Source organism: Triticum urartu, chromosome 3A (assembly GCF_056163025.1).
Source record: "Triticum urartu cultivar PI428250 chromosome 3A, HENAU_Tu73, whole genome shotgun sequence".
In the NCBI taxonomy this organism is placed as follows: domain Eukaryota; kingdom Viridiplantae; phylum Streptophyta; class Magnoliopsida; order Poales; family Poaceae; genus Triticum; species Triticum urartu.
Window position 1 is genome coordinate 123,879,297 of NC_141875.1, and position 25,463 is coordinate 123,904,759.

Genomic DNA, 25,463 nt, shown 5'->3' on the forward strand with positions numbered 1-25,463 from the left:
AATCACCGAAAACCACGTCGAGTGCAATCTGACCGAGGGATGCGGCCTTCTTGCCTGGAATGACCCCATGGAAACTCATATGGCTTTCACTGAGCCTGGACATCGGAATGCCCATTCCTTTCAACGTTTCTGCATATAGTATGTTCATACCACTGCCACCGTCCATCAGGACCTTTGTCAGTCGAGTGCCTTCGACCACCGTGTGGACCACTAGTGCTTGCCTCCCAGGGGTGGCGATGTGTGCTGGATGATCAGACTGGTCGAATGTAATGGCAGTCTGTGACCACTTCAAGTAACTGGGTGTCGCCGGAGCGACCATGTTCACTTCCCTGTTGATAACTTTCAATCGACTTTTGCTCTCGACATCAGCAAAAATCATCAGAGTGGAATTCACGTGGGGATAACCATCGTCATCCTCTTCCTCATCCTCAGCCTTGTCTGTCTCCTTCTCTTTTTCCTTGGGCTGTTTCTCTCAGAACTGCTGGATTAGGAGCCGACACTGCCGATTGGTGTGCTTTGGGTAAATGAAATCACCTTCTTCATCTTTTTTGGTGTGGATATGGCATGGCAGATCCAACACGTCATTTCCATCTTGATCTTTTACTTTCTTGGGGTTCCACGGCCCTTTGGGCTTCGCCTTGAACTTTCCTTGAACCACAACCAAGGCTTCACCAGGAGCAGCTGGCTCGCCTTGCACTTCTGTTTCCGACCGGAGTTTCCTCCTCCGGCTTCGTGGGCGACTGCTTTGTGCTTGCTGCTCCGGAGCCGCTCTTCTTCTTCACCATTGGCATACTTGGTGGCAATTTCCATCATCCGACCCAGAGTCATATTCCCTGTCCGGCCGAATTTCATATTCAACTCTCGATACCTGACGCCTTCCTTAAAGGCACAAATTGCCTGATGATCTGACACATCTTCTACTGTGTGGTACAGGATGATCCATCTCTGGATATAATCCCTCAAAGTTTCATTCGGTTTCTGAACACAACACTGCAACTCTGTCAAACCTGTCGGCCGTTTGCACGTGCCCTCGAATGTTCTGACAAACACTCGGGCGAGATCTTCCCAAGTATAGATGCTGCCAGGTGCTAACTGATTCGGCCACACTCTAGCCGAGCCCGCTAACATCAGAGGAAGGTGTTTCATGGCCACTTCATCATTACCGCCACCAATCTGGACAGCCACTCGGGAGTCTTCAAGCCAAGTGTTAGGCTTGGACTCCCCGGTGAACTTACTAACTCCAGACTGGATTCAGGAGCACGTTGTCGAGCGCGATCTCGAGTGCACGCTGGAGGTTCTCCAGTTGAGTGCGCTCAGCCAGATTGGCCAAGCGCGCCTGCTCCAAGGCCTGGGCCTCGGGGGTTTCTCCAACTATAGGAGTGTGCAGGGCATCCATGTTCCGGCGATGAAGTTCTTCCCTCTGCTGTGAGGAGAGACGTTCGGGGCGGTACTCCTCGTGAACGCGCGACGGATCGCCGTTCCCGTCACCTCCATCTTCACGACTGAAGCCAGGAGGACTGCGTGGTCCATTGACCATCAGGACTTCTGCCACTGAGTCACTGCTGCCGCACTTGGATGCGGTCTCTACGGAGCCAGTCGACAGATCGAACAGGCCGTAGAGAGATTCGTCGGGCTCGATCACGGCGACTTGAGGGGTGGCCCATAGGCGGGCCACCGCATGCTTCACCCACCGCTGAAGCCTCGACCGACCGGTGCGCTTACTCCGGCGGGTCACAGGGAGGGGGAAAGCCGCAGGAGGACGCCGCGGACGCACGCGCGAAAGTGCACCGCCCCGCGGGTGGGGAGCGCGTCAGCGTCGAGTGGTGCCTCCTGGAGCCAAGCGGAGTCGTCGGCGACAAACACGAGCACGCCGAGACGGATCTCGCGGCTCTCAGCCAAACCTCCGCCTGGAACCATGATGAAGGGGATCAGAAAAATTGCAACTTCTCCAATAAGTCGCTAAGACACCTGCCCCACGGTGGGCGCCAACTGTCGTGGATCTAAGACTGACAGTAGAATGGGGGTTAAGTATGAGGAGGCAAGATCCTAGCTATGGAGGAGTTGTACGCACGAGTTTTACGAGTTCATGCCCTTCTCGGAGGAAGTAACAGCCCTACGTCTCGGTGCCCTGAGGCGGTCGACTAGATTATATGAGTGTGTGTTTACAAAAGTGCGAACCCCTGTCCCAGAGGAGGAGGCTGGCTTATATAGAGTGCGCCAGGACCCCAGCTCCCCTCCGTTACACAGGGTTCAATGTTCATAAAGGAGGGGCGTTACTGGTAATGCCTGCAGTAAAGTGTTATAAATGCCCATAAAGCTATGGTTTAAGTCTTGACCGTTGCAGAGTGGAGAGTTTCTCATCTTCTGGTGGTCGAGTGTCTTCAAGGTGGTCGAGTGAGCGCATCTTCATGGTCGAGTGGACAATGGTTTCTCTTCGACTGCTTCTGATTCTTTGCAGAGATGTCCTTGGGGAGGGTATGTCGGATAGGTCCATGACCCAACCCTAGGTACATAGCTTCATCACTTCCTACTTAATTATTAGTTAAAGTGTGCTAATTGTTTGATTGCTTGGGAAATTTGTCCACCAATTTAAAATTAAAGAAATGAAAGAGACGATCTGACTAGCGGCCACTCCTCCACATGAGGTTGGGAATTGGGACTGGTGCTGTTTGTGAAGCATCCAAAGCAGCTAAGTTGTACATGCAACCTTAGGTGCAGATTTTGAGGTTCGCTTGATTTCCTTGCAAGCACAGTACCGGCCGTTCCCCTCAGATTTCAACGGCCTCGCGCTACCTATGGAATATCAGATTGTATTTTTCCTAAACTGCATGTATTGTATAGATTTTCACACGGAATATATTTTGCCGGTTTGCATGATTTTTCTGTGCAAATTTTCTGCGGCCGGTTATAATTCGGTCCGCTGTCGGTAGATTGATATGACGGTCCGGTCGGTCTCAGTCTGGCCAGCTTTGGCGCAACCCTGCTTCATCCGAAGTTTGATGAACACTACATCCGTGACTCAGTCTACCATGCAAATTGGAACTACTTCCTGGCCGCATCACGTTGTCATCATCGTCATCGTCTAGTGGACCTTCGACATGCGTTGACGCCTCCACTCCGCGGGGTCGACCTCGGCGCCCATGACATATTTCTTTAATTATTTATTACTTTGCTTAAGTTAATTAAGTAAAAAAACCTTTTTTAAAGGTATATTATTATTATCATTACCTGTTATTACTTTTGTCTGGCACTATTTTATGTGCACAGGTGAACCAACTTTGGTTGGTTTGTATCGCCATCTCGACGAACTGACATCATCGTCCCTCCAACAGGCTATATTTCTTAAATTATTTATTTTGCATAAATAAATTATGCAAAGGGATTCTTTATTTTCCATCTTGAGCTGCAGGAAAGTTAACTATGGTCATGCTATGCCGCCGCCTCGGCAAACCAACGTCGTCGTCCCGATCATCGTAAATCGGCTCGCGTGATCACCTTGTTGGTCGAATTGCCATACCGACATGTTCGGTTGCCTCGGGGACTTCGGCATCATTGAGAGAGCTCTACCTCATTGAGTGTTCGGCACACAGGCCATACTTCTTTTATTACTCACTTTGCATAAATTATTAGTTATGCAATGATTTTTTTAATTATTACTATTATCTCCGTCTTGCACTGTTTTTTGTGCACAAGTAAATGATCCGGATTGGGCAGCGCTGTCACCTCGGCGTACCGACGTACCACATCACCTCGGCTGGACCGGGGGCTTCGTCATCGCTTCATTAACCCACGATGGGGACTTCGGTGTTGAAACCCACAAGTATAGGGGATCACAACAGTTTTCGATAAGTAAGAGTGTCGAACCCAACGAGGAGCTAAAGGTAGAACAAGTATTCCCTCAAGTTCTATCGACCACCGGTACAACTCTACGCACGCTTGACGTTCGCTTTACCTGAAACAAGTATGAAACTAGAAGTACTTTGTAGGTGTTGTTGGATAGGTTTGCAAGATAATAAAGAGCATGTAAATAAAAAGTAGGGGCTGTTTAGATAAAGACACAACTAAGTTAGTTTTAGTGGAGAGCTTTTTGTTATAAGAAAGTTATTTGTCCCTAGGCTATCGATAACTAGACTGACAATTTTATTTGAGGGAGAGGCATAAGCTAACATACTTTCTCTACTTGGATCATATGCACTTATGATTGGAACTCTAGCAAGCATCCGCAACTACTAAAGATCATTAAGGTAAAACCCAACCATAGCATTAAAGTATCAAGTCCTCTTTATCCCATACGCAAACAATCTACTTACTCGGGTATATGCTTCTGTCAGTCACGCCACCCACCATAAGCAAATCTTGAACATATTGAAAACCCTACAACAGGGATCCCTCACGCTTGCGCGACACGGAGAGCACCATAGGACAACACCAATAATAAAACATGCAACTAAAACCAATCTTGATCATCAAATAACCCATAGGACAAAACGGATCTACTCAAACATCATAGGATAGCCATACATCATTGGGAAATAATATATAGCGTTGAGCACCATGTTTAAGTAGAGATTACAGCGGGTAAAAGAGAGGTTACACCGCTGCATAGAGGGGGAAGAGTTGGTGATGATAGCGGTGAAGTTGTTGGTGAAGATTGCGGTGATGATGATGGCCCCCGGTGGCACTCCAGTGCCATCGGAAGCGAAGGGGAGAGAGCCCCCCTCCTCATTCTTCTTCCTTGACCTCCTCCCTAGATGGGAAAAGGGTTTCCCCTCTGGTCCTTGGTCTCCATGGCATGGGAGGGGCGAGAGCCCCTTCGAGATTGGATCTGTCTCTCTCTGTTTCTGCGTTCTGGTTGGCTGCCCTTTCACCGTTTCATATATATATATATATATATGGAGATCCATAACTCCGATTGGACTGAAATCTTCGTCATGATTTTTTACTAAATATTAGCTTTCTTGCGGCCGAAGGAGGGCATTAACGGCCTTACGGGGGCCCACGAGGGTAAGGGGCGCGCCCAGGGGGGTGGGGCGCGCCCCCTGCCTCGTGCCTCCCTCGGGCACCGTCTCGCGTGGATTTTTCTTCCCATATTCTCTGAATATTTTGAAAAATAATCTCCATCTGTTTTTATCCCGTTTGGACTCCGTTTGATATGGATATTCTGCGAAACAAAAACGTGCAACAAACAGGAACTGACACTGGGCACTAGATCAATATGTTACTCCCCAAAAATAGTATAAAAAGTTGCCAAAAGTTTATGAAAGTTGTAGAATATTGGCATGGAACAATCAAAAATTATAGATACGACGGAGACGTATCAGCATCCCCAAGCTTAATTCCTGCTCGTCCTCGAGTAGGTAAATGATAAAAAAGATAATTTTTGATGTGGAATGCTACCTATCATAATCTTGATCACATATCTAATCATGGCATGAATATTAAGACACGGGTGATTCAAAGCAATAGTCTATCATTTGACATAAAAACAATAATACTTCAAGCCTACTAATAAAGCAATCATGTCTTTTCAAAATAACATGGCCAAAGAAAGTTATCCCTACAAAATCATATAGTATGGCTATGCTCCATCTTCTCCATACAAAATATTCAAATCATGCACAACCCCGATGACAAGCCAAGCAATTGTTTCACACTTTTGACGTTCTCAAACCTTTTCAACTTTCAGGCAATACATGAGTGTGAGCCATGGATATAGCACTATAGGTGGAATAGAATGGTGGTTTTGGAGAAGACAAAAAGGAGAAGATAGTCTCACATCAACTAGGCGTATCAACGGGCTATGGAGATGCCCATCAATAGATATCAATGTGAGTGAGTAGGGATTGCCATGCAACGGATGCACTAAGAGCTATACGTGTATGAAAGCTCAGACTGAAAACTAAGTGGGTGTGCATCCAACTTGCTTGCTCATGAAGACCTTGGGCGTTTGAGGAAGCCCATCATCGAAATATACAAGCCAAGTTCTATAATGAAAATTCCCACTAGTATATGAAAGTGATAACTCAAGAGTCTCTCCATATGAAGAACATGGTGCTACTCTGAAGCACAAGTGTGGTAAAAGGATGGTAACATTTCCCCTTCTCTCTTTTTCTCTCATTTTTGGGCCTTCTCATTTTTGGCCTTTCTCTCTCTTTTTTTATTTTATTCGTCCGGAGTCTCATCCCGACTTGTGGGGGAATCATGGTCTCCATCATCCTTTCCTCACTGGGGCAATGCTCTAATAATGATGATCATCACACTTTTATTTACTTAAAACTCAATATTACAACTCGATGCTAGAACACAAATATGACTCTATATGAATGCCTCCGGTGGTGTACCGGGATGTGCAATGATCTAGCGTAGCAATGACATCAAAAAACAGACAAGCCATGAAAACATCATGCTAGCTATCTTACGATCATGCAAAGCAATATGACAATGAATGCTCAAGTCATGTATAAATGATGAAAGTTGCATGGCAATATATTTCGGAATGGCTATGGAAATTTCCATGATAGGTAGGTATGGTGGCTGTTTTGAGGAAGGTATATGGTGGGTTTATGGTACCGGCGAAAGTTGCGCGGTACTAGAGAGGCTAGCAATAGTGGAAGGGTGAGAGTGTGTATAATCCATGGACTCAACATTAGTCATAAAGAACTCACATATTTATTGCAAAAGTCTATTAGCTATCGAAACAAAGTACTACGCGCATGCTCCTAGGGGGATAGATTGGTAGGAAAAGACCATCACTCGTCCCCGACCGCCACTCATAAGACAATCAATAAATAAATCATGCTCTGACTTCATCACATAACGGTTCACCATACGTGCATGCTACGAGAATCACAACCTCAACACAAGTATTTCTACAATCCACAACTACCCACTAGCATGACTCTAATATCACCATCTTCATATCACAAAACTATTGCAAGGAATCAAACATATCATATTCAGTGATCTACAAGTTTTATGTAGGATTTTATGACTAACCATGTGAATGACCAATTCCTGTCATCTCTCTAAATAGATATAAGTGAAGCAAGAGAGTTTAGTTCTTTCTACAAAAGATATGCCCACGCTCTAACAAATATAAGTGAAGCAAAAGAGCATTCTACAAATGGCGGTTTTCTATGTAAAGAGAAACAAGCAATCCAAACTTCAAATGATATAAGTGAAGCACATGAAGCATTCTATAAAGCCATACTCAAAAGATATAAGTTAAGTGCAATGAGAATTCTATAAATCAACCAATGACTATCTCATACCAGCATGGTGCATAAAATAAAAGTGAAAACTAAATGCAAAAGACGCTCCAAGATTGCACATATCGCATGAACGAAACGAATTCGAAAACATACCGATACTTGTTGAAGAAAGATGGGATGCCTTCCGGGGCATCCCCAATCTTGAGCTCTTGCCTCTCTTCCTTCTTCTCACATCGAGACCTTCTCGATCATCGAACACTTCATCCACACAAAACTTCAACAGAAAACTCGGTAAGATCCGTTAGTATAATAAAGCAAATCACTACTCTAAGTACTTTTGCAAACCAATTCATATTTTGTTTTGGCATTGTAGCTACTGTAATATAACTTTTCCATGGCTTAATCCACTGATATAATTCGATAGTTTCATCAAAACAAGCAAACTATGCATCAAAAACAGAATCTGTCTAAAACAGAACAATCTGTAATAATCTGGACATTCACCATACCTCTGGTACTCCAAATATTCTACTAAAATAAGGAAAAATAAAAAATTTGTATATAAAGACATTGCAAAAAGAATCAGAACCATTTGAAGTCCCAGTAAAAAATGTAAAATTGCGCACTACAGCCAAATTTTTTGTCCTGCACCGTACAAACCAACAAGCAAAGTAAACATCCTAAAGGCAAATCTTGGCACATTATTTTTATAATACAATGGAATTGTACGAGGGGATAATTATTTTTGTTTAAAATTTTCTGTAATTAAGATTCACAAAGTTCCCATGGGCATGAACAAAGATCAAGGACGTCCCCCACTTTCACAATGCTCGTCTATCTCACTTTCACTTTTCTTTTTGAAAAGTTTTGGGTTCCCCTCTTTATTTTTTTGTTTTTAAAATTTATAAAAGCACTCAACAAAAATAAATGACTCTCTAAAACTTCCCGGTTGTTTCCCTGGTAGCGCTTTCTTTAAAGCCATTAAGCTAGGCATATAGTGCTCAAGTAATGAATCCACCCGGATCCCAAGGTATATCAAAGCCAATTTTAATTAACAATGATTTGTAATTTAGTAGTGAGCAGAAAGTAACATACATCATACAACAATGAAGTCTAACTCTCTTCCTATGCATCAGCATGTCATAAAAGAACAATTCATGCACCCATAGTAAAGGCCAATGCATAGTATGAACATTTTCTTGCAATTTTATCGTATTAGAAACATATAGAGGTGGAGATATAGTTCCTCTCTCATAATAATTGCAATTAGGAGCAGCAAGCACATGCATATTATATTCATAAAAATCATCATGTGTAGTAGTGAAACGCAACCCATCAATATAATCCTTAATAAGGGCAAACTTCTCCGATATAGTGTAGTCGGGAGAATTCAAATAGATAATAGGACTATCATGTGTGGGTGCAATAGCAACAATTTCATGTTTAACATAAGGAACTATAGCAAGTTCATCTTCATAATCATTATTCATATTGGCATCTTGGCCACATGCATAGCAAGCATCATCAAAAAGGGAATTTAAGAGAATCAACGGGATCATAACAGTCATCATAGCAATCATCCTTCGGTAAGCACGAAGGGAAATTAAACAATGTATGAGTTGAAGAGTTACTCTCATTAGAAGGTGGGCACATGTAGTTAATCCGCTCTTCCTCATTTTGTTCTTCGCTCTCCTCATCATCTTTTTCATCCAATGAGCTCACAGTTTCATCAATTTCTTCTTCCATAGGCTCCTGCAAAATATTAGTCTCTTCTTGGACAGCGGAGGAGTCCTCAATATATGGTTTAACATAGGCATTAGAAGCATAATTATCATAACAATATTCAAGTATGGCAATATTTCCAGACTTGTAAAGAGCAGCATCATACTTTTCAATCAAAGAAGCAATTTCATAAGCACCCTTAAAAGCAACAAATTCTTCAATTTGTTAAACATCATAGTAATTATAAACACCCTTAGCATAAGAAGATACGATTCCATTATCACTAAACAAACATTGGTAGGGAAGGTATTTCTTAGGGTCTTCAGAACAACAAGTATAATCATATATTTCACATAAATTCCAAGCATAGAATTGCAAAAGATGAATTTGATCCAGTAAACGTTTCCCTTTTTCAAATATGCGGTGTCGCACATAACAAGCATGCTCATCTAAAGATTTGCCCTCAACTAAGCTAGTTGGGGTTTTAGCACGAGCACATAGGGATCGAAGATGATCCAAGTAATAAGCTTCAGGAGTGTGATAGATTTTGAGTGGTTCTTCAACCATTGGTTCAGTAGGTACAACTATTTTTTTGGTATTTTGCATTTCCTACCCATAACTAAAGATAGAAAACAACTTAGAACAGAAAATAAAAATTACTTAGTGATAAAGAAAACAAGCACACACGAGAATATTCACCCCACGCTATGGCTCCCCGGCAACGGCGCCAGAAAAAGGTATTGATAACCCACAAGTATAGGGGATCGCAACAGTTTTCGATAAGTAAGAGTTTCGAACCCAACGAGGAGCTAAATGTACAACAAATATCCCCTCAAGTTCTATCGACCACCGATACAACTCTACGCACGCTTGACGTTCGCTTTACCTAAAACAAGTATGAAACTAGAAGTACTTTGTAGGTGTTGTTGGATAGGTTTGCAAGATAATAAATAGCATGCAAATAAAAAGTAGGGGCTGTTTAGAAAAAGACACAACTAAGTTAGTTTTAGTGGAGAGTTTTTTGTTACAAGAAAGTTATTTGTCCCTAGGCTATCGATAACTAGAATCTTTATTGCAATTTTATTTGAGGGAGAGGCATAAGCTAACATACTTTATCTACTTGGATCATATGCACTTATGATTGGAACTCTAGCAAGCATCCGCAACTACTAAAGATCATTAAGGTAAAACCCAACCATAGCATTAAAGTATCAAGTCCTCTTTATCCCATACGCAAACAACCTACTTACTCGGGTATATGCTTCTGTCACTCACGCCGCCCACCATAAGCAAATCATGAACATATTGCAAACTCTACAGCGGGGATCCCTCACGCTTGCGCGACACGGAGAGCACCATAGGACAGCACCAATAATAAAACATGCAACTCAAACCAATCTTGATCATCAAATAACCCATAGGACAAAACGGATCTACTCAAACATCATAGGGTAGCCATACATCATTGGTAAATAATATATAGCGTTGAGCATCATGTTTAAGTAGAGATTACAGTGGGTAAAAGAGAGGTTACACCGCTGCATAGAGGGGGGAAGAGTTGGTGATGATGGCGGTGAAGTTGTTGGTGAAGATTGCGGTGATGATGATGGCCCCCGGTGGCACTCCGGTGCCACCAGAAGCGAAGGGAAGAGAGCCCCTCCTTCTTCTTCTTCTTCCTTGACCTCCTCCCTAGATGGGAGAAGGGTTTCCTCTCTGGACCTTCGTCTCCATGGCATGGGAGGGACGAGAGCCCCTCCGAGATTGGATCTGTCTCTCTGTCTCTCTCTGTTTCTGCGTTCTGGTTGGCTGCCCTTTCACTGTTTCATATATATATATATATATATATATATATATGGAGATCCGTAACTCTGATTGGACTGAAATCTTCGCCGTGATTTTTTCCTAAAAATTAGCTTTCTTGCGGCCGAAGAAGGGCATTAACCGCCTTACGGGGGGCCCACGAGGGTCAGGGGCGCGCCCCCTGCCTCGTGCCTCCCTCGGGCACTTTCTCGTGTGGAGTTTTCTTCCCATATTCTCCGAATATTTCAAAAATAATCTCCGTCCGTTTTTATCCCGTTTGGACTCCATTTGATATGGATATTCTGTGAAACAAAAACATGCAACAAACATGAACTGGCACTGGGCACTGGATCAATATGTTAGTCCCCAAAAATAGTATAAAAATTGCCAAAAGTTTATGAAAGTTGTAGCATATTGGCATGGAACAATAAAAAAATTATAGATACGACGGAGACGTATCAGGCGTCATACTACCGGTCTGCTACATCGCCTCGGTCAGACTGAGGGTTCCGCCTCGCCACATTGGCCGTGCTATTTCGCCACTTCGGATTGCCGAGCTCTTCGCTTCACCACCTTGGGACCGGCTTAGGGGCTAGGACATCATCCCATCATAAGCTCGGACCGCTTCATCAATATCAAACACATTAACCAGCTAAGTCGCTTTCATGCTCAAAAACTTTCAGTTTTAAATTATGTTTGGTTCGACCAAGCATTATACTTTTTTGGCAAAAAGTTGTATGTGAACTTCCTGTCAAAACTTTGTTTGTGACACACAAATTCAAATACCTCGTTTACTTGGGGCTTCCTTTATGAAGCCTTTCATCTTGCATATGATTATACTTGTATGGCTTCGTTCCTTGTTCGTGTATTACGCCAAAATATGCACCATGTTGACTTAAGTGTTCCGCAAGCTGGGTTGCCTTGCTCCTGTGTTTACCCCTACGTTCCCGATTGTTCGGCTAGGGAGTAAAGGGAGCACCTCTGCGATTGTCACGATCGGGTCATCTGAGCTCGGACCTCAGACTGGGTGAAGCCGAAAGCTTTCGCTCTTATTGTTTTCAATCATGGTCGGCACACAACGGAACTCACGAGTACAAAAAAATCTATTGCACAAGTCTCATAGTAACAATGAGAAATCGAAGAAAGGTATCGGTGGGGGCACTATTTTCTTCGAAGATGCTTCTTACACTTCATCAATAATATAGCATAAGTTCCCTGAGCGCGCTTTGTCTGTTACAGGCTTATGGCCTGATTGCCTGGTTATCGGAAACACCGTCGATATTCTCGACAGGTGGAGTACATAACACTTTTCGGCCATTGACCGAAGAGGGAGAAGCCGATGGTCGGTTAAGACGCGTTTAAAGTTCGGGTGAACAAGTGGTATCGATTTCCTATCTATTAAGCCCCTTGAGGCCAACCTTGGCGAGCCCAGCTTCGCTGGCTCTAGCTCATTTAAGAGATCTTTATTCCAGGAGATTGTGATCCTCAGGTTGGTCGGCCGCACCCAGCTTGAGTCTCGAGGACTTTGCACATCGCTTTTTGTATCCCGAAGTATTCTGCCGAGCTAGGAGTTGATCCTCAGGCCAATTTTGCGAATCAACCTGAGTCTCAGGGGCTACTGGGATCATCAGTCTTATGTCATCCTTCAGGTGCGTATCGGGTTTTAGACCGATACACACCTTGAGGGCTACTGGCTATATATCTTGGCAGGGAATAAATTACACCAATGAAAAATATTGACAAAAAATCGGCCCGCAGTCGGGGTGGTGCACCACGTAGGAAGCAGTCCGGCATAAAGCTCGGGCGCTAGTGGCTGGCTCCATAGAGGGCATTTCTGGCATTAAGCTCGGCTAAACTCCTTTAACTTTTTTTGAACCAAGGTGATCTATGACACCTCGGATATAGTCCGGCGTTGGAGCTCGGCTGTAACAATACTCTTCGGATACAATCCGGCGTTGGAGCTCGGATACATCCCGGCGTTGGAGCTCAGAAGCGGCCTGGCGTTGGTGCTCGGCCGCAAAAGATACCTCGAATACAGTCCGGCGTTGGAGCTCGGACGCAAGAGGACACTGCTGCCTGGGAACAACTTCAAACCCGAGGTGTGGCCTAAAAATAATAAGGCATTGATAAAGGCCGGAAACTTAAAGGGGCTCCTCGGATACCCGACGTGTAAACTCTTCGGATTTACTTCGGCGATCCTCAAGATCGAATATGAGAAGATTTATTGAACCACTTTTCAAGACCGACAACCACATATGAAGAACAGTTCGGAAGAATAGAAGAGCGTCCCCAACTTGAAGACCGGTTCAGGGGGCTACTGACGGTGTCCTGGACTAGGGGGTACTCAACAAGTCGTCTCCCGAACAGGTGTATCAGGCCGAGGACCCCCATGGCGGTTCACTATTGGGCCAGTTCGGACAACCCATGCCGCATACAAGGAAGACTCCACAAGACTTGGCGCCCAAGACGAGGACTCTCCTAAACCCTAGTCCTCCGGTGTGTTCTACAAGCCGAGGGCAGGCTAGTCAATAGGTCATCCAATATTCATTAGATCCATCTCATGGTAGACACGTGTACTCTGTACTATCCCCATATGAATACAATCAAAAGCAGGACGTAGGGTTTTACCTCCATCAAAAGGGCCCGAACCTGGGTAAAATATGTGTCCACATTACCATCGCTCCAAGACGCCAAGCTTAGGACCCCCACTATGAGATATGCCGGATATAGAACCGACAGGGACCTTTGAAAATCTGTTGGAACAGAGGAGATATACTGGTTACAAGGGTTGAGCAAACTGGCTATTGTATGGTGACCGCAACACCTATTTTTCCATAATGCGGCAACATCCATAAAAAAAAGAAACCAGATAAAAAAATTGCTTGATGATAATGGTGTTTGGGTAAAAGACATGGAGACGAAGAATCACATTATGGGGGTACTTTTTTTTTAGCTTCTAGGCTCCTTAATCTAAGCGACGGCGAAAATGAGTGACACCACGGCCAGGAGAGGTCTTGGACCGGTCTTGCTGAAGACGACAGGGCCGGCCTCGGATCAGTACGCCTCTCTCTTTCTCTCTCTCTCTCTCTCCCTCTCTCTCCCTCTCTCTTTCATACAGATTCGATTCATTCGTATTTTATTTCCAGACAACTGATAAATTGCAAATACGAATAGAGATATATATAGAGTAGTAACAAGCAAGTCCAAAGAAATGTTCCAAAAAAAAATAAGTCCAAAGAAAACAAGAGTAATAGTAAAATTTAAGATTGCCTTAAGGGTGAGACAACACAGCAATTCTGGCCGTCAAATTTCCCACCCACGTCAGTGGAACGAACTTATCAACCCTGTGGCCATTCTTTCTCAAACAAAAAGAAAAAAAAAGATAAATCTTAAACATTTGGATTATAAGCATGGCAACCGGAATCTTTTTCATGACAACTTTAGTTCATGTGAGGTTGGTAAACATAACAATTTTCTGACAAAAAACGAACTAGGATAAAGTTGCCATGTCTGAATAACTAAAGGTGACGCCTCGCGTCAACTAAAGTTGCTATAAATTTTTTTTTCCGTATAAAATGCTTTAAATCCGAACTTTCGGAATTTATCGTGGTAAAAAAAAAGTGTCCACACGGCCCGAATGCAGGAGGATACGGACATCCGCGTCCCATTTCGTCAGCCAGAGCTCAAATTGCACGCAAGCACCCACTCCACTGTGCCGCGACCCCGTGGCCGCCGCGTTGGCCTCAACGTCAGCTGAACGTCGCTCGGCAAACGGGGCACGTCGGCCGCAGGCGCAGCCAGGCGTCGACGCACCGCGCATGGAATGCGTGCCGGCAGACCGGGAGCGCCCGCATCGTCTCCCCTTCCTCGACAGCGCCCAGGCACACCGGACAGTCCATCGTGGCCACGGCAGCAGCGTCGCCCGGCCGCCCGGCCACGAAGCATGGCAGCCGGGAGATGGTGGCGCCGTCGAGGCCCGAGGCGTAGCAGTAGCTCGCGACGACCGCCTCACTGGCGACCATCCCGCTCAGGCCGCTCAGGCTGGCGACCAGGTGGTTCACGTAGGGCACCACGGCGTACCGGAGGAGGAAGGCCGCGAGGGAGACGGCGGCGAGCTCGACTCCCCAGCCGCTGTAGACTCTGATCAGGAACCCTGCCATGCCGACGGCGACGTGCGCGGTGGCCGGCACGACGATCGCACCCCGCAGGCTTGGGCCACGCGACGCACGCACTGGCGCTCTGCCAACGGGTGCATGCACAAAGGCGCGCGCTGGCCTGTTTGCTGCAAGGTTCGGGAGAGAAAAGGCCTGTGATGAAGAAGCACCGAGCTAACCAACTGCGGACTATTCGCCCTTGGTTATTGCTGCGGGATCACCAATTCACCATCATCGCGCGCGGATTGGTCGCGCGTGCGGCTGCTGTTCGGTTCCACTTGGCTCGCCGAGTGGCTATTCAGAGTTTCCAGACTGTTCCGAGCTTCTCGGTGACAAACGGAAATGATGCCGTCGGTGGGCGAATTGGCGCGCGGTGGGGATCTGGATGAAACGGGCGGGTGCCACGCCGCTGTCAGGCAACGGCCGAGTTTAATGTACAGACTGGATCGCTGGAATATTACTAGCAAATACGTGCAGGAATAGTGTTTGGCTTTGCCCCAAAAAAGGAAAAAAGCAACAGTATATTTGGTAGGAGTTCTTTATTTTCTTCGAAAAGTACAAGTGCCGGTACTTCAGGCGGCGTCTGGGATCGTGGAGAATGGGTTTTTTCTTTTTTCGTTTCAGAAAAAAAGTGTGGTCTTCTCCTTGATTTGAGGTATGTGCTATCGAAACAATATCTTGCAGTACACAGATTGCAAAGAGACTAGCTCCTAACTCCTCTTCGGATTAGCAGAACCGACAGGGTTAATGCACGCACCTATGTTTGCAAGCTTCAGCAAGTTGAGCGACAGAGTAATGCACCTGCATTTGCAAACTTCAGCAAGTTGAGCGCTCTTGTACATTGATCACGGCCGACTATTTCGTACCTGCTTAGGCCAACTGCAATTGCCGCAACCCAATTCGTCTGCCTGCGTCCGATTTAAGTCCATGCGAACAGAAAACACGGTCCAACACGGCGACGCAAATGGACGTGCGTCTTTCTTTTTCCGCGGCAACACATTTCCGGCCCAAATTTGATTCGGGTTTGTGTCGGCGTGTTGGGAAGATTTATTTTGAAATATATAATAAATACTGAAAAGAAAAAGTACCATAGAAGAGTCTTAGTGGGCCCACAAGCCCAGGAGGCGCGACCCCCTCCTAGGGTGTGCCCAGGCTTGTGGGGCCTACGGAGACCCTGCTGATGAAGATCTTCTCCTAATGAAGCCATTTGCCCCAGGAAAAATAAATAAGAAGAGGATTTTCGGGACGAGCCGCCACCGTCTCAAGGCGAAATCAGGGCAAAAACACTTTCGCTCTATGGAGGAACGATTCTATCGGGATATTCACCTCCGGGTGAGGGAAAACAAAGTCATCGTCATCAGCAACACTCCTCTCATCGTGGGAGGCCTCATCTTCATCAACGTCTTCACCAATACCATCTCATATTCAAACATTAGTTCATCTCTTGTGCTTAATCTTTATATCCAATCTCAGATTTGGTGCCTGGGGGTGTTAGTACTGTTTATTACATCTTGTAGTTGATGCTAGTTGGTTTACTTGGTGGAAGATTATATGTTCGGATGGTTAAACATATATTTACATCATGTGATCATGAACACAATTATGATTTGTGAGTAGTTCTATTTGTTCTTGAGAACATGAGAGAAGTCTTGTTATTAGTAGTTGCGAAGTTGATCACCATTCAATGTTATGATGATATGTTATATTGTTCTTTCTCTAGTGGTGTCATGTAATTGTCGACTACATGACACTTCACCATGTTTGGGCCTAGGGAAAGACATTGTGAAATTAGTTTGTAGAGGATGGGTTACGAAAGTGACTGAAGGCTAAGCCATAATTTATGAATTGTTTCATGCTATGGTTAGATTTATCTTAATTACTTCTCTTGTTTTTTCATGCTTGCATGGAGTGTGTAATCATAAGTAGGTTGTTCGTTCAAGTAAGAACATCATTTTAGTTCCGGTTCACCCACGTAACAACTTATCAAGACAATGAACGTAAGTTGATGAATCGTTGTGAAAGTAACTAGATGAAATTCCCATGTGTCCTCAAGAGCGTTTTAATCACTATAAGAAGTTCCACCGGCTTGTCCTTAGCAATATTAAGGATTGAGTCACCTTGCTGCACCTTGTTACTTTGTTTACTTGTTACTTGCTATCAATTATCTTGCTACCAAACTATCTATCAAAACTATCTTACAACACTTGCAGAGATTACCTTACTGAAACCGTTTATAGATTCCTTCTGCTCCTCGTTGGGTTCGCGAGTCTTACTTATTGAAAGGACTATGATTGATCCTCTATAATTATGGGTCATCATTGGCTCATCAGATGTGGATGAGCACGTGCATGCATTCTGATGTAGGGTGGAACCCTAACCGGCCGATCTTTCATGAAAGGAGTGGATCCCGCGAAGAACACGAGGGGATACACGAGGGGAAAACGAGGAGAGAATCACTCAAACCAACAAGAACGGTTACACATGCGCTAGAACCTTGTAACACAAAAGGAGGTACAAGATCCAAAGCCAACTAAAGACGATACAAGTAGCACGATCTTCTCCGTGAGGAGGTCTTGAGTTCTTCCCTAAAAGGGGTCTTGAATCTGCTTGGGGGATCATCTCTGGAGGAGGCTCGAATCTCCGAGGAGAAGGTATCCAAGTGGATGAGCAAAGCTCTGACACAAAAATGAGCTAAACCTTTGCTAACCCTATCTAGGAGGAGGAGGAGGTCTATTTATAGTCTTAGTGCAAAAGGGGGCGAAGTGGGGGGTACATGGGCTGCGGCCCAACACATAACAGCGCACAGGCGTCGGACGTCCGGAGGTCACCGGTCGTCCGGAGGCTCGCGAGGGTCCGGACGCCCAGGGCTCGTCGGGCGTTCATAGATTCGGCTCGGGTGGACTTCGATCGGACGTCCGGTCGGGGTCAGACGTCCGGGGCGCCGGTCGTCCGGGGGTCTCCGGAAATCCGTAGATTCGGCTCGGGTGTGGATATTCTGGTCGTCCGGTGCGGGACGGACGTCCGGAGCCTGGAGGTTGTCGGACGTCCGGGGCTCGCCGGTCGTTCGGAGCCTGGGAGCTTCGAGCTTTCCTTCCTCTTGTCCAATGAACTTGTCGTCCGCACCATCTTATCCGTTGAGCGTAGTAGATCCGTGGTTTCCTTCCAAGTACCTGATCACACATAGGGTTTCCGCTTGAGGTAGTAGCGAGGTCTCATGCATAGAAAGTGGAAGTTCGAAGAGGAGTGAGTTCACCTTATCCTCGATAGCCTTGGCTCGGGCTCTTGTCATTGTTCCAAGTGGAGATGTTGGCGGTGTAGGTGCGTCCATGGGGATGATCGTGGGATGCTCCGCATCATCTCCCCTCCCTTGGGGAAGATCCGACCTCGGATCTAAATCCTCATCACCATGGTAGGGAGAGAGATCTTTGGCGTTGAAGATGTTGCTCACGGAGTACTTGTCGCTTGGAATGTCGATCTTGTATGCGTTGTTGTTGTAGCGTGCAAGCACCTTGAAAGGTCCATCCGCTCGTGGTCAAAGTTTGGACTTGCGTTCTTGGTGAAAGCGGTCCTTGCGAAGGTGTAGCCACACAAGATCTCCAATGTTGAAAATCATAGGGTGCTTGTTGATGTTGAGCTTGGTCGCAAGTTGAAAGTGCAACTATCCCTAGGTGGTTTTGGTAATTCCTAACAACATATAGCTCATTGAGCTAATGCTATTTCAAGATTAATATCTCAGGAAAGCTCAATGATTGGCATGCCATGGATGAGAAAAGTGGACCCCTCAAAATGCTAAGGATAGAGGATTGGCTCAAGCTGAAAGCTCAAGACTCTACATTTTCTATTTTAGTGATCCAAGATCACATTGAGTCTATAGGAAAAGCCAATACTATCAAGGAGGGATGAGGTGTTGCTTAATGAGGTTCTTGCTCAAAATGCTTAGTGATATGCTCCAAAACCCTCAACTACTTTCTCACATCCACATATGACCTAAACCAAAAGTCAAACTCGGCCCCACCGATTCTTACTATCCGGCGCCACCGAGTTTCAAATGTCATAGCCACTGCCACAAACCCTAGGCAAATTGGTCTCACCGATAGGGATCTCGGTCTCACCGAGATGGGGTTGTAATCTCTCTGTTTCCCTTTGTAACATTTCGGTCTGACCGATATGAGCGATCGGTCCCACCGAAATTGCAATGTAAACTCTCTGTTTTCCCTTCGTAACGTTTCGGTCTCACCGAAATGAGCGATCGGCCCCACCGAGTTTACCTGACCAACTCTCTGGTCAGCTTATTACCAAAATCGGTCTCACCGAGTTTGTGTAATCGGTCACACCGAGATTATGTTATGCCCTAACCCTAATCATATTGGTCCTACCGAGTTGCATGTCGGTCCCACCGAAAACCCTAACGGTCACTAGCTTTGCTGAATCGGTCCGATCGAGTTTAACCATTCGGTCCCACCGAGTTTGGGAAGTTGTGTGTAACGGTTAGATTTTGTGTGGAGGCTATATATACCCCTCCACCACCTCTTCATTCGTGGAGAGAGCCATCAGAACAAACCTACACTTCCAACTTACTTTTTCTGAGAGAGAACCACCTACACTTGTGTTGAGACCAAGATATTCCATTCCTACCATATGAATCTTGATCTCTAGCCTTCCCCAAGTTGCTTTCCACTCAAATCTTATTTGCACCAAATCCATATCCCGTGAGAGAGAGAGAGTTGAGTGTTGGGGAGACTCATTTGAAGCACAAGAGCAAGGAGTTCATCATCAACACACCATTTGTTACTTCTTGGGGAGTTGTGTCTCCTAGATTGGCTAGGTGTCACTTGGGAGCCTCCGACAAGATTGTGGAGTTGAACCAAGGATTTTGTAAGGGCAAGGAGATCGCCTACTTCGTGAAGATCTAGCGCTAGTGAGGCAAGTCCTTCGTGGGCGATGGCCATGGTGGGCTATACAAGGTTGCTTCTTCGTGGACCCTTCATGGGTGGAGCCCTCCGTGGACTCGCGCAACCATTACCCTTCGTGGGTTGAAGTCTTCATCAACATGGATGTACGATAGCACCACCTATCGGAACCACGACAAAAACATCCATGTCTCCAATTGCGTTTGAATCCTCCAAACCCTTCCCTTTACATTCTTGCAAGTTGCATGCTTTACTTTCCGCTACTCATATACTCTTTGCATGCTTGCTTGAATTGTGTTAAGATTGCTTGACTTGTCCAAAGTTGCTAAAATCTGCCAAGAACTAAAATTGGGAAAAGGCTATATTTTTATTTGGTCAAGTAGTCTAATCACCCCCCCTCTAGACACACTTTCGATCCTACAAGTGGTATCAGAGCTTTGGTCTCCATTTGCTTTGATTTCCATAGCTTTTGGTGGTCACATCCTTGTTTCACAACCTAGGAGAGTATGGCGTCTAGCGAGGGAAATTACCACCGTAGAGGTCCTTACTTTGATGGTACTAATTTTGCTAGTTGGAAGCATAAGATGAAAATGCATATTCTTGGACATAACCCCGCCGTTTGGGCTATTGTGTGTATTGGCTTGCAAGGTGAATTCTTTGATCGGAGAGAACCAAACCGTGAAGCCACCGCGGAAGAGTTGAAGATGCTACAATACAATGCTCAAGCTTGTGATATCCTTTTCAACGGATTGTGCTCCGAAGAATTCAACAAAATCAGCTATCTTGAGAATGCAAAGGAAATTTGGGATACTTTGATTGATATGCACAAAGGTACCGACTCCGTCAAGGAATCCAAGTTGGATGTGCTTCAAAGTCAACTTGACAAGTTCAAAATGAAGGATGGTGAAGGTGTCGCTGAAATGTACTCTAGGCTTGCTCTTATCACAAATGAGATTGCCGGCTTAGGTAGTGAAGGGATGACCGACAAATTCATCATCAAGAAGATCCTAAGAGCCTTGGATGGAAAATATGATACCGTATGCACATTGATCCAAATTCCAATTTACAAAGATCTCAAGCCAACAGAAGTCATTGGAAGAATTATTGCTCATGAGATGTCACTCAAGGATAAGGAGGAGCTCCATAACAAGTCAAGTGGTGCTTACAAAGCCTCATGTGAAGCTCCCACATCATCAAGTGAGAAACATACCTTCAATGAAGAATTGAGCCTAATGGTGAAGAACTTCAACAAGTTCTACAAGAATAGAAGCAAAGAGAGAAGTTCCAAGTCAGGGTCCTACAATGACAAAAGATCTTCTAGTTGAGAGCGGAACTGCTACAATTTTGGAAGACCCGGACACTACTCCAATGAGTGTACGGCTCCCCACAAGAGAAGAGAGGATTCTCCCAAAAGAAGAAGTAGAAGATAAGAATCACCATCGAGGGAGAGAAGGAGTACGGATGATCGTTATGAATGAAGACCCTCTCGGAGAAGCAAGGATTCGGAAAGGAAGGACAAGTCATCAAGGAGCTACACAAAACGAAGACATCAAGCTCATGTTGGTGAATGGGTATCCGGCTCCGACTCCGACAGTCACTCTGAGAGAAGCTATCACTCCGACTCCGAATATACTGAAGATGAAGGTGTTGCTGGTCTAGCACTTGTGTCAACCAACTCCTAGGACATATTTGATTCACCAAATAAAGGAATTGTAAGATGCTTCATGGCCAAAGGTCCAAAGGTATCACACCCCGAGTATGTTGATTTCAATAGAGATGAAGATGACTTGTTAGGTGATGATGATTTACTTGTTGACAACTCTAGTGATGAATACCATGATGAAACGTCAATTAATCATGCTAATCGAGATGAAACGAATGATAATGATAAGGAGAAGATTGAGTCTCTAACTAAAGAACTAAACACTCTTAAGTTAGCTCATGAAATTATCTTAGGAGATCATCGAGAACTTTTAAGGACTCATGAGAAATTACATTTTTAGAAGCTCAATCTTGAGCAAGAGGATGAGTTCTTTAAGGCAATCAATGATGATCTTCTTAAGAAAAGTTCTTCTTACATTGCCAAGCGTTCACTCTTATCCACTTACATGCCTCAAATCAAGTCTAGTAACAAGAACAAGAATGATTCTTCCTCTAGTAGTAACAATAATCATGCTAAATCCAATATTGTTGCTTCTAGTAGTTCTCTTGATTCCACTAATGATTCTCTTGTCCAAGTTAGACTTGAGCAACAAAATAGCTTATAAGGGAATCATAGAGAAAGGTGTTTACAAGAGCCTTGCCGGGAGTAAGCAATTCGAGGAAATTGTACGCAAGCAAGGAAGGCACCGGAAGAATCAAGGTATTGGTTTTGAACGGAAGTTCAATGCCAATGGAGTTGAGTGGGAAGAAGATCAATACCCCAAGACGAAGTTTGTTCCTCAACAAGAGAAGTATGATCCTACTTCTTTCAAAGGGACACAAGCTCAAGATGATCTTCCACCACAAGACCACAAGGAAAAAGGCAAGGACAAGCTTCAAGAGGAAATTGATACATTTGAAGAAGCTCCTAAGGCCTTGGTCAAGTGGGTTCCCAAGACTACATCAAGTTCCATTTCATTAAGTACAACTACAACTCCGAGGATTCCCATCAAGATGGTGTGGATCCCGAAGAAGAAGAACTAGAGAGTTCTTGAGGGTGACTCCGCCAACATACTTCACTCTTATCATTTTGGCAAGAACAAGTGCAATCAACTTCCACATCTTGCACTAGTTCAAGGAGTCACAAACCCTCTTGTTGGTAAGACAAGGGACAAGGTAACCTAATGCTCTCATAGACATCATCTTGTGTGTGCATCACTCTATGTCTATGGATATCCTTGTTTGTTCCTTGTGGGACTAACCCATGTAGGTATTGAAAGTGCAAATTACTCCAAAGGATAGCTCCGAATGATCTACATCAACTTAGAGCATCCACATCTTCAACACCTACATGAATTCATCATCGACAAAACCCAAGGTTAGTTCATCCCTCTTAGGTGGGATCTCACATCTAGGGGGAGCTTTACTCTAAGAATTGAGTTAAAGCAACTCTAATGGTGTGAACACAGCAACGCTTTATGTAAAAGTGGTAACCCCACTTGTGCTTAAACGATGAGTATGACCTATGATCAAATGTTCTCATTTGACTCCTAAGTCAATATACTCATATATAGATGACCTAGTCATCGCCAATTGTTTGATAGATGCTAGAATTGTTTGTGCATGCTTTGCCACATATTTCATTTGTCATTTTATTGTGTGAGCATGCTGGTTGCATAATTTACTCATTCAAGGACATCCACTTGTTGTTTTGATTGGTTGGTTTCTTTTTATCTTGCCAAGTGGATGGACAAGAATGCCTAGGAACCTCCTCTAGCTATCTATGCTTTTCTCGTTTCAAACTCTATTCATGCTGCATCACAAAGTTTGATCAAGTCAGATTCGAACCACTCTGTGTGAGGAGCACTCGGAGTCCCCGATTCATCATAGACTTAAACTTCCAAAACTTCTTTGTGCGTTTCGGTCTGACCGATTCATCCATTTCGGTCATACCGAGATCACTAAGTCGATCTAGGTTTTCAATCTCGGTGCAACCGATTTGAACTTTTCGGTCACACCGAGATTCAGTAACTGCTTGCAGTTATGAATCTCGGTGCCACCGAGTTGTTCCACTCGGTCACACCGACAGGGTCAGGCTATATATACCCACAGGCCAAAATTTGGAAAACTTTCCGAACCTCCTCGCCCGCGCTCAGCCTGCTCTGCCTCCCTGGGTCTCCGGATCGTCCTCCTCGTCTCCAGCCACCTCCAGTCACTGGTCTCCGCCGCCGTCAACGGGATCGTCTCCGCCGTTGCCACCGTAGCAAGTCCATTGCCGAACTAGGGTATGGACTTGATCTTTGTGCTGTTCTCACTCCGATTCCCTAGCACATTGTTTTGCCATGTATCTATCCAATGAAAACACTCTGTAGTTTAGTTGTGGATTGAAAATTTAGGGTTAGGTTTCCGCCGAAATCATCTCGGACCGACCGAGTTGATGAAATCGGTTCCACCGATTTGGCTAAGGCCATTGCACATGTGATTCTCGGTCTGACCGAGAATTGCAAATCGGTGTGACCGAGTTCAGCACTTTGTGAAACCCTAGCAGTCTCAGTGCCACCAAACTGTGACTCGGTGTGACCGAGTTCACTAGTTTAGGTTCCAAAAGCTGCTTCGGTCTCACCGAGTTTGCAAATCGGTAGATCCGAAATGCTTTCTGGGGAAAACTAAAACTAAGTTTTTAACTCATTCTTTTGCAAAAACCTCTGTACTTTGTGATGCTCATCCACTCTACCTCATCTATAATCTATTCACAGGGTCCGCTGTCAGTGTTTGCATCATGCCAGATCAGAGTGACAGTCAGAACAAGTCTGAGGAGCAGGTTCACATGAGTGAGGGCACTAGTCCCTCCAGTAGCTCAGATGATGGAAGCAGGAGCACACCCAGTGTGGGAGTCTTGGATTAGCGGGTCTCCGGACAGCCGGACTATCTCTATTGGCCAGACTGTTAGACTATGAAGATACAAGATTGAAGACTTTGTCTCGTGTCCGGATGGGACTCTACTTGGCGTGGAAGGCAAGCTAGGCAATACGTATATGTGTATCTCCTCCTTTGTAACCGACCTTGTGTAACCCTAACCCTCTCCGGTGTCTATATAAACCGGAGGGTTTTAGTCCGCAGGACACAACAACTATAACGTACAATAATACCATAGGCTAGCTTCTAGGGTTTAGCCTCTCTGATCTCGTGGTGGATCTAATCTTGTACTACCCATATCATCAATATTAATCAAGCAAGAAGTAGGGTTTTACCTCCATCAAGAGGGCCCGAACCTGGGTAAAACATTGTGTCCCCTGCCTCCTGTTACCATCCGCCTTAGACGCACAGTTCGGGACCCCCTACCCGAGATCCGCTGGTTTTGACACCGACATTGGTGCTTTCATTGAGAGTTCCTCTGTGTCGTCGCTGTTAGGCTTGATGGCTACTATTATCATCAATAGCGATGCAGTCCAGGGTGAGACTTTTCTCCCCGAACAGATCTTCATGTTCGGCGGCTTTGTACTACGGGCCAATTCGCTTGGCCATCTGGAGCAGATTGAAAGTTATGCCCCTGGTCACCAGGTCAGGTTTGGAAGCTTAAGCTACACGGCCGATATCCGCGGAGACTTGATCTTCGACGGATTCGAGCCTCTGCCTTGCGCGTCATGCGGTCACGATGAGTACGATTTAGCTCTACCATCGGACAGTGTTAAGATCGCACCGGCAGCCGCTCCGACCCTCAATTCGGAGCCAGTTGCGCCTTCCACGGACGGGTGGATGGACCCCGCGGCGGAAGCGTTACCCTTAGTGGCGATCGAGCCGAACATCGACCTTACCTTGCACGAGAGCCGTGTTGTTAAACTGCCGGATCCTTATCCGACCACGGACTCCGAGCCGCCTGCGCCCGTTCCTATCGAATCCGATTGGGCGCCGATCATGGAGTTTACCTTCGCGGATATTTTTCAGCACTCGCCCTTTGGCGACATACTGAACTCATTAAGGTCTCTCTCCTTGTCAGGAGGATCCTGGCCGAACTATGTCCGGCA

At 45.3% G+C, this 25,463-nt stretch overlaps 1 protein-coding gene across 1 annotated transcript; it reads right to left on the bottom strand.

Moving 5' to 3' along the window:
* Positions 1 to 14,160: 14,160 nt before the first annotated feature.
* LOC125548135 (RING-H2 finger protein ATL40-like) lies at positions 14,161 to 15,372 on the bottom strand. The gene has a single exon (XM_048711812.2). It carries the CDS (start codon positions 14,891 to 14,893, stop codon positions 14,483 to 14,485), a length of 411 nt encoding a protein of 136 aa, XP_048567769.1. The 5' UTR covers positions 14,894 to 15,372; the 3' UTR covers positions 14,161 to 14,482.
* Between the last annotated feature and the right edge of the window lie 10,091 nt (positions 15,373 to 25,463).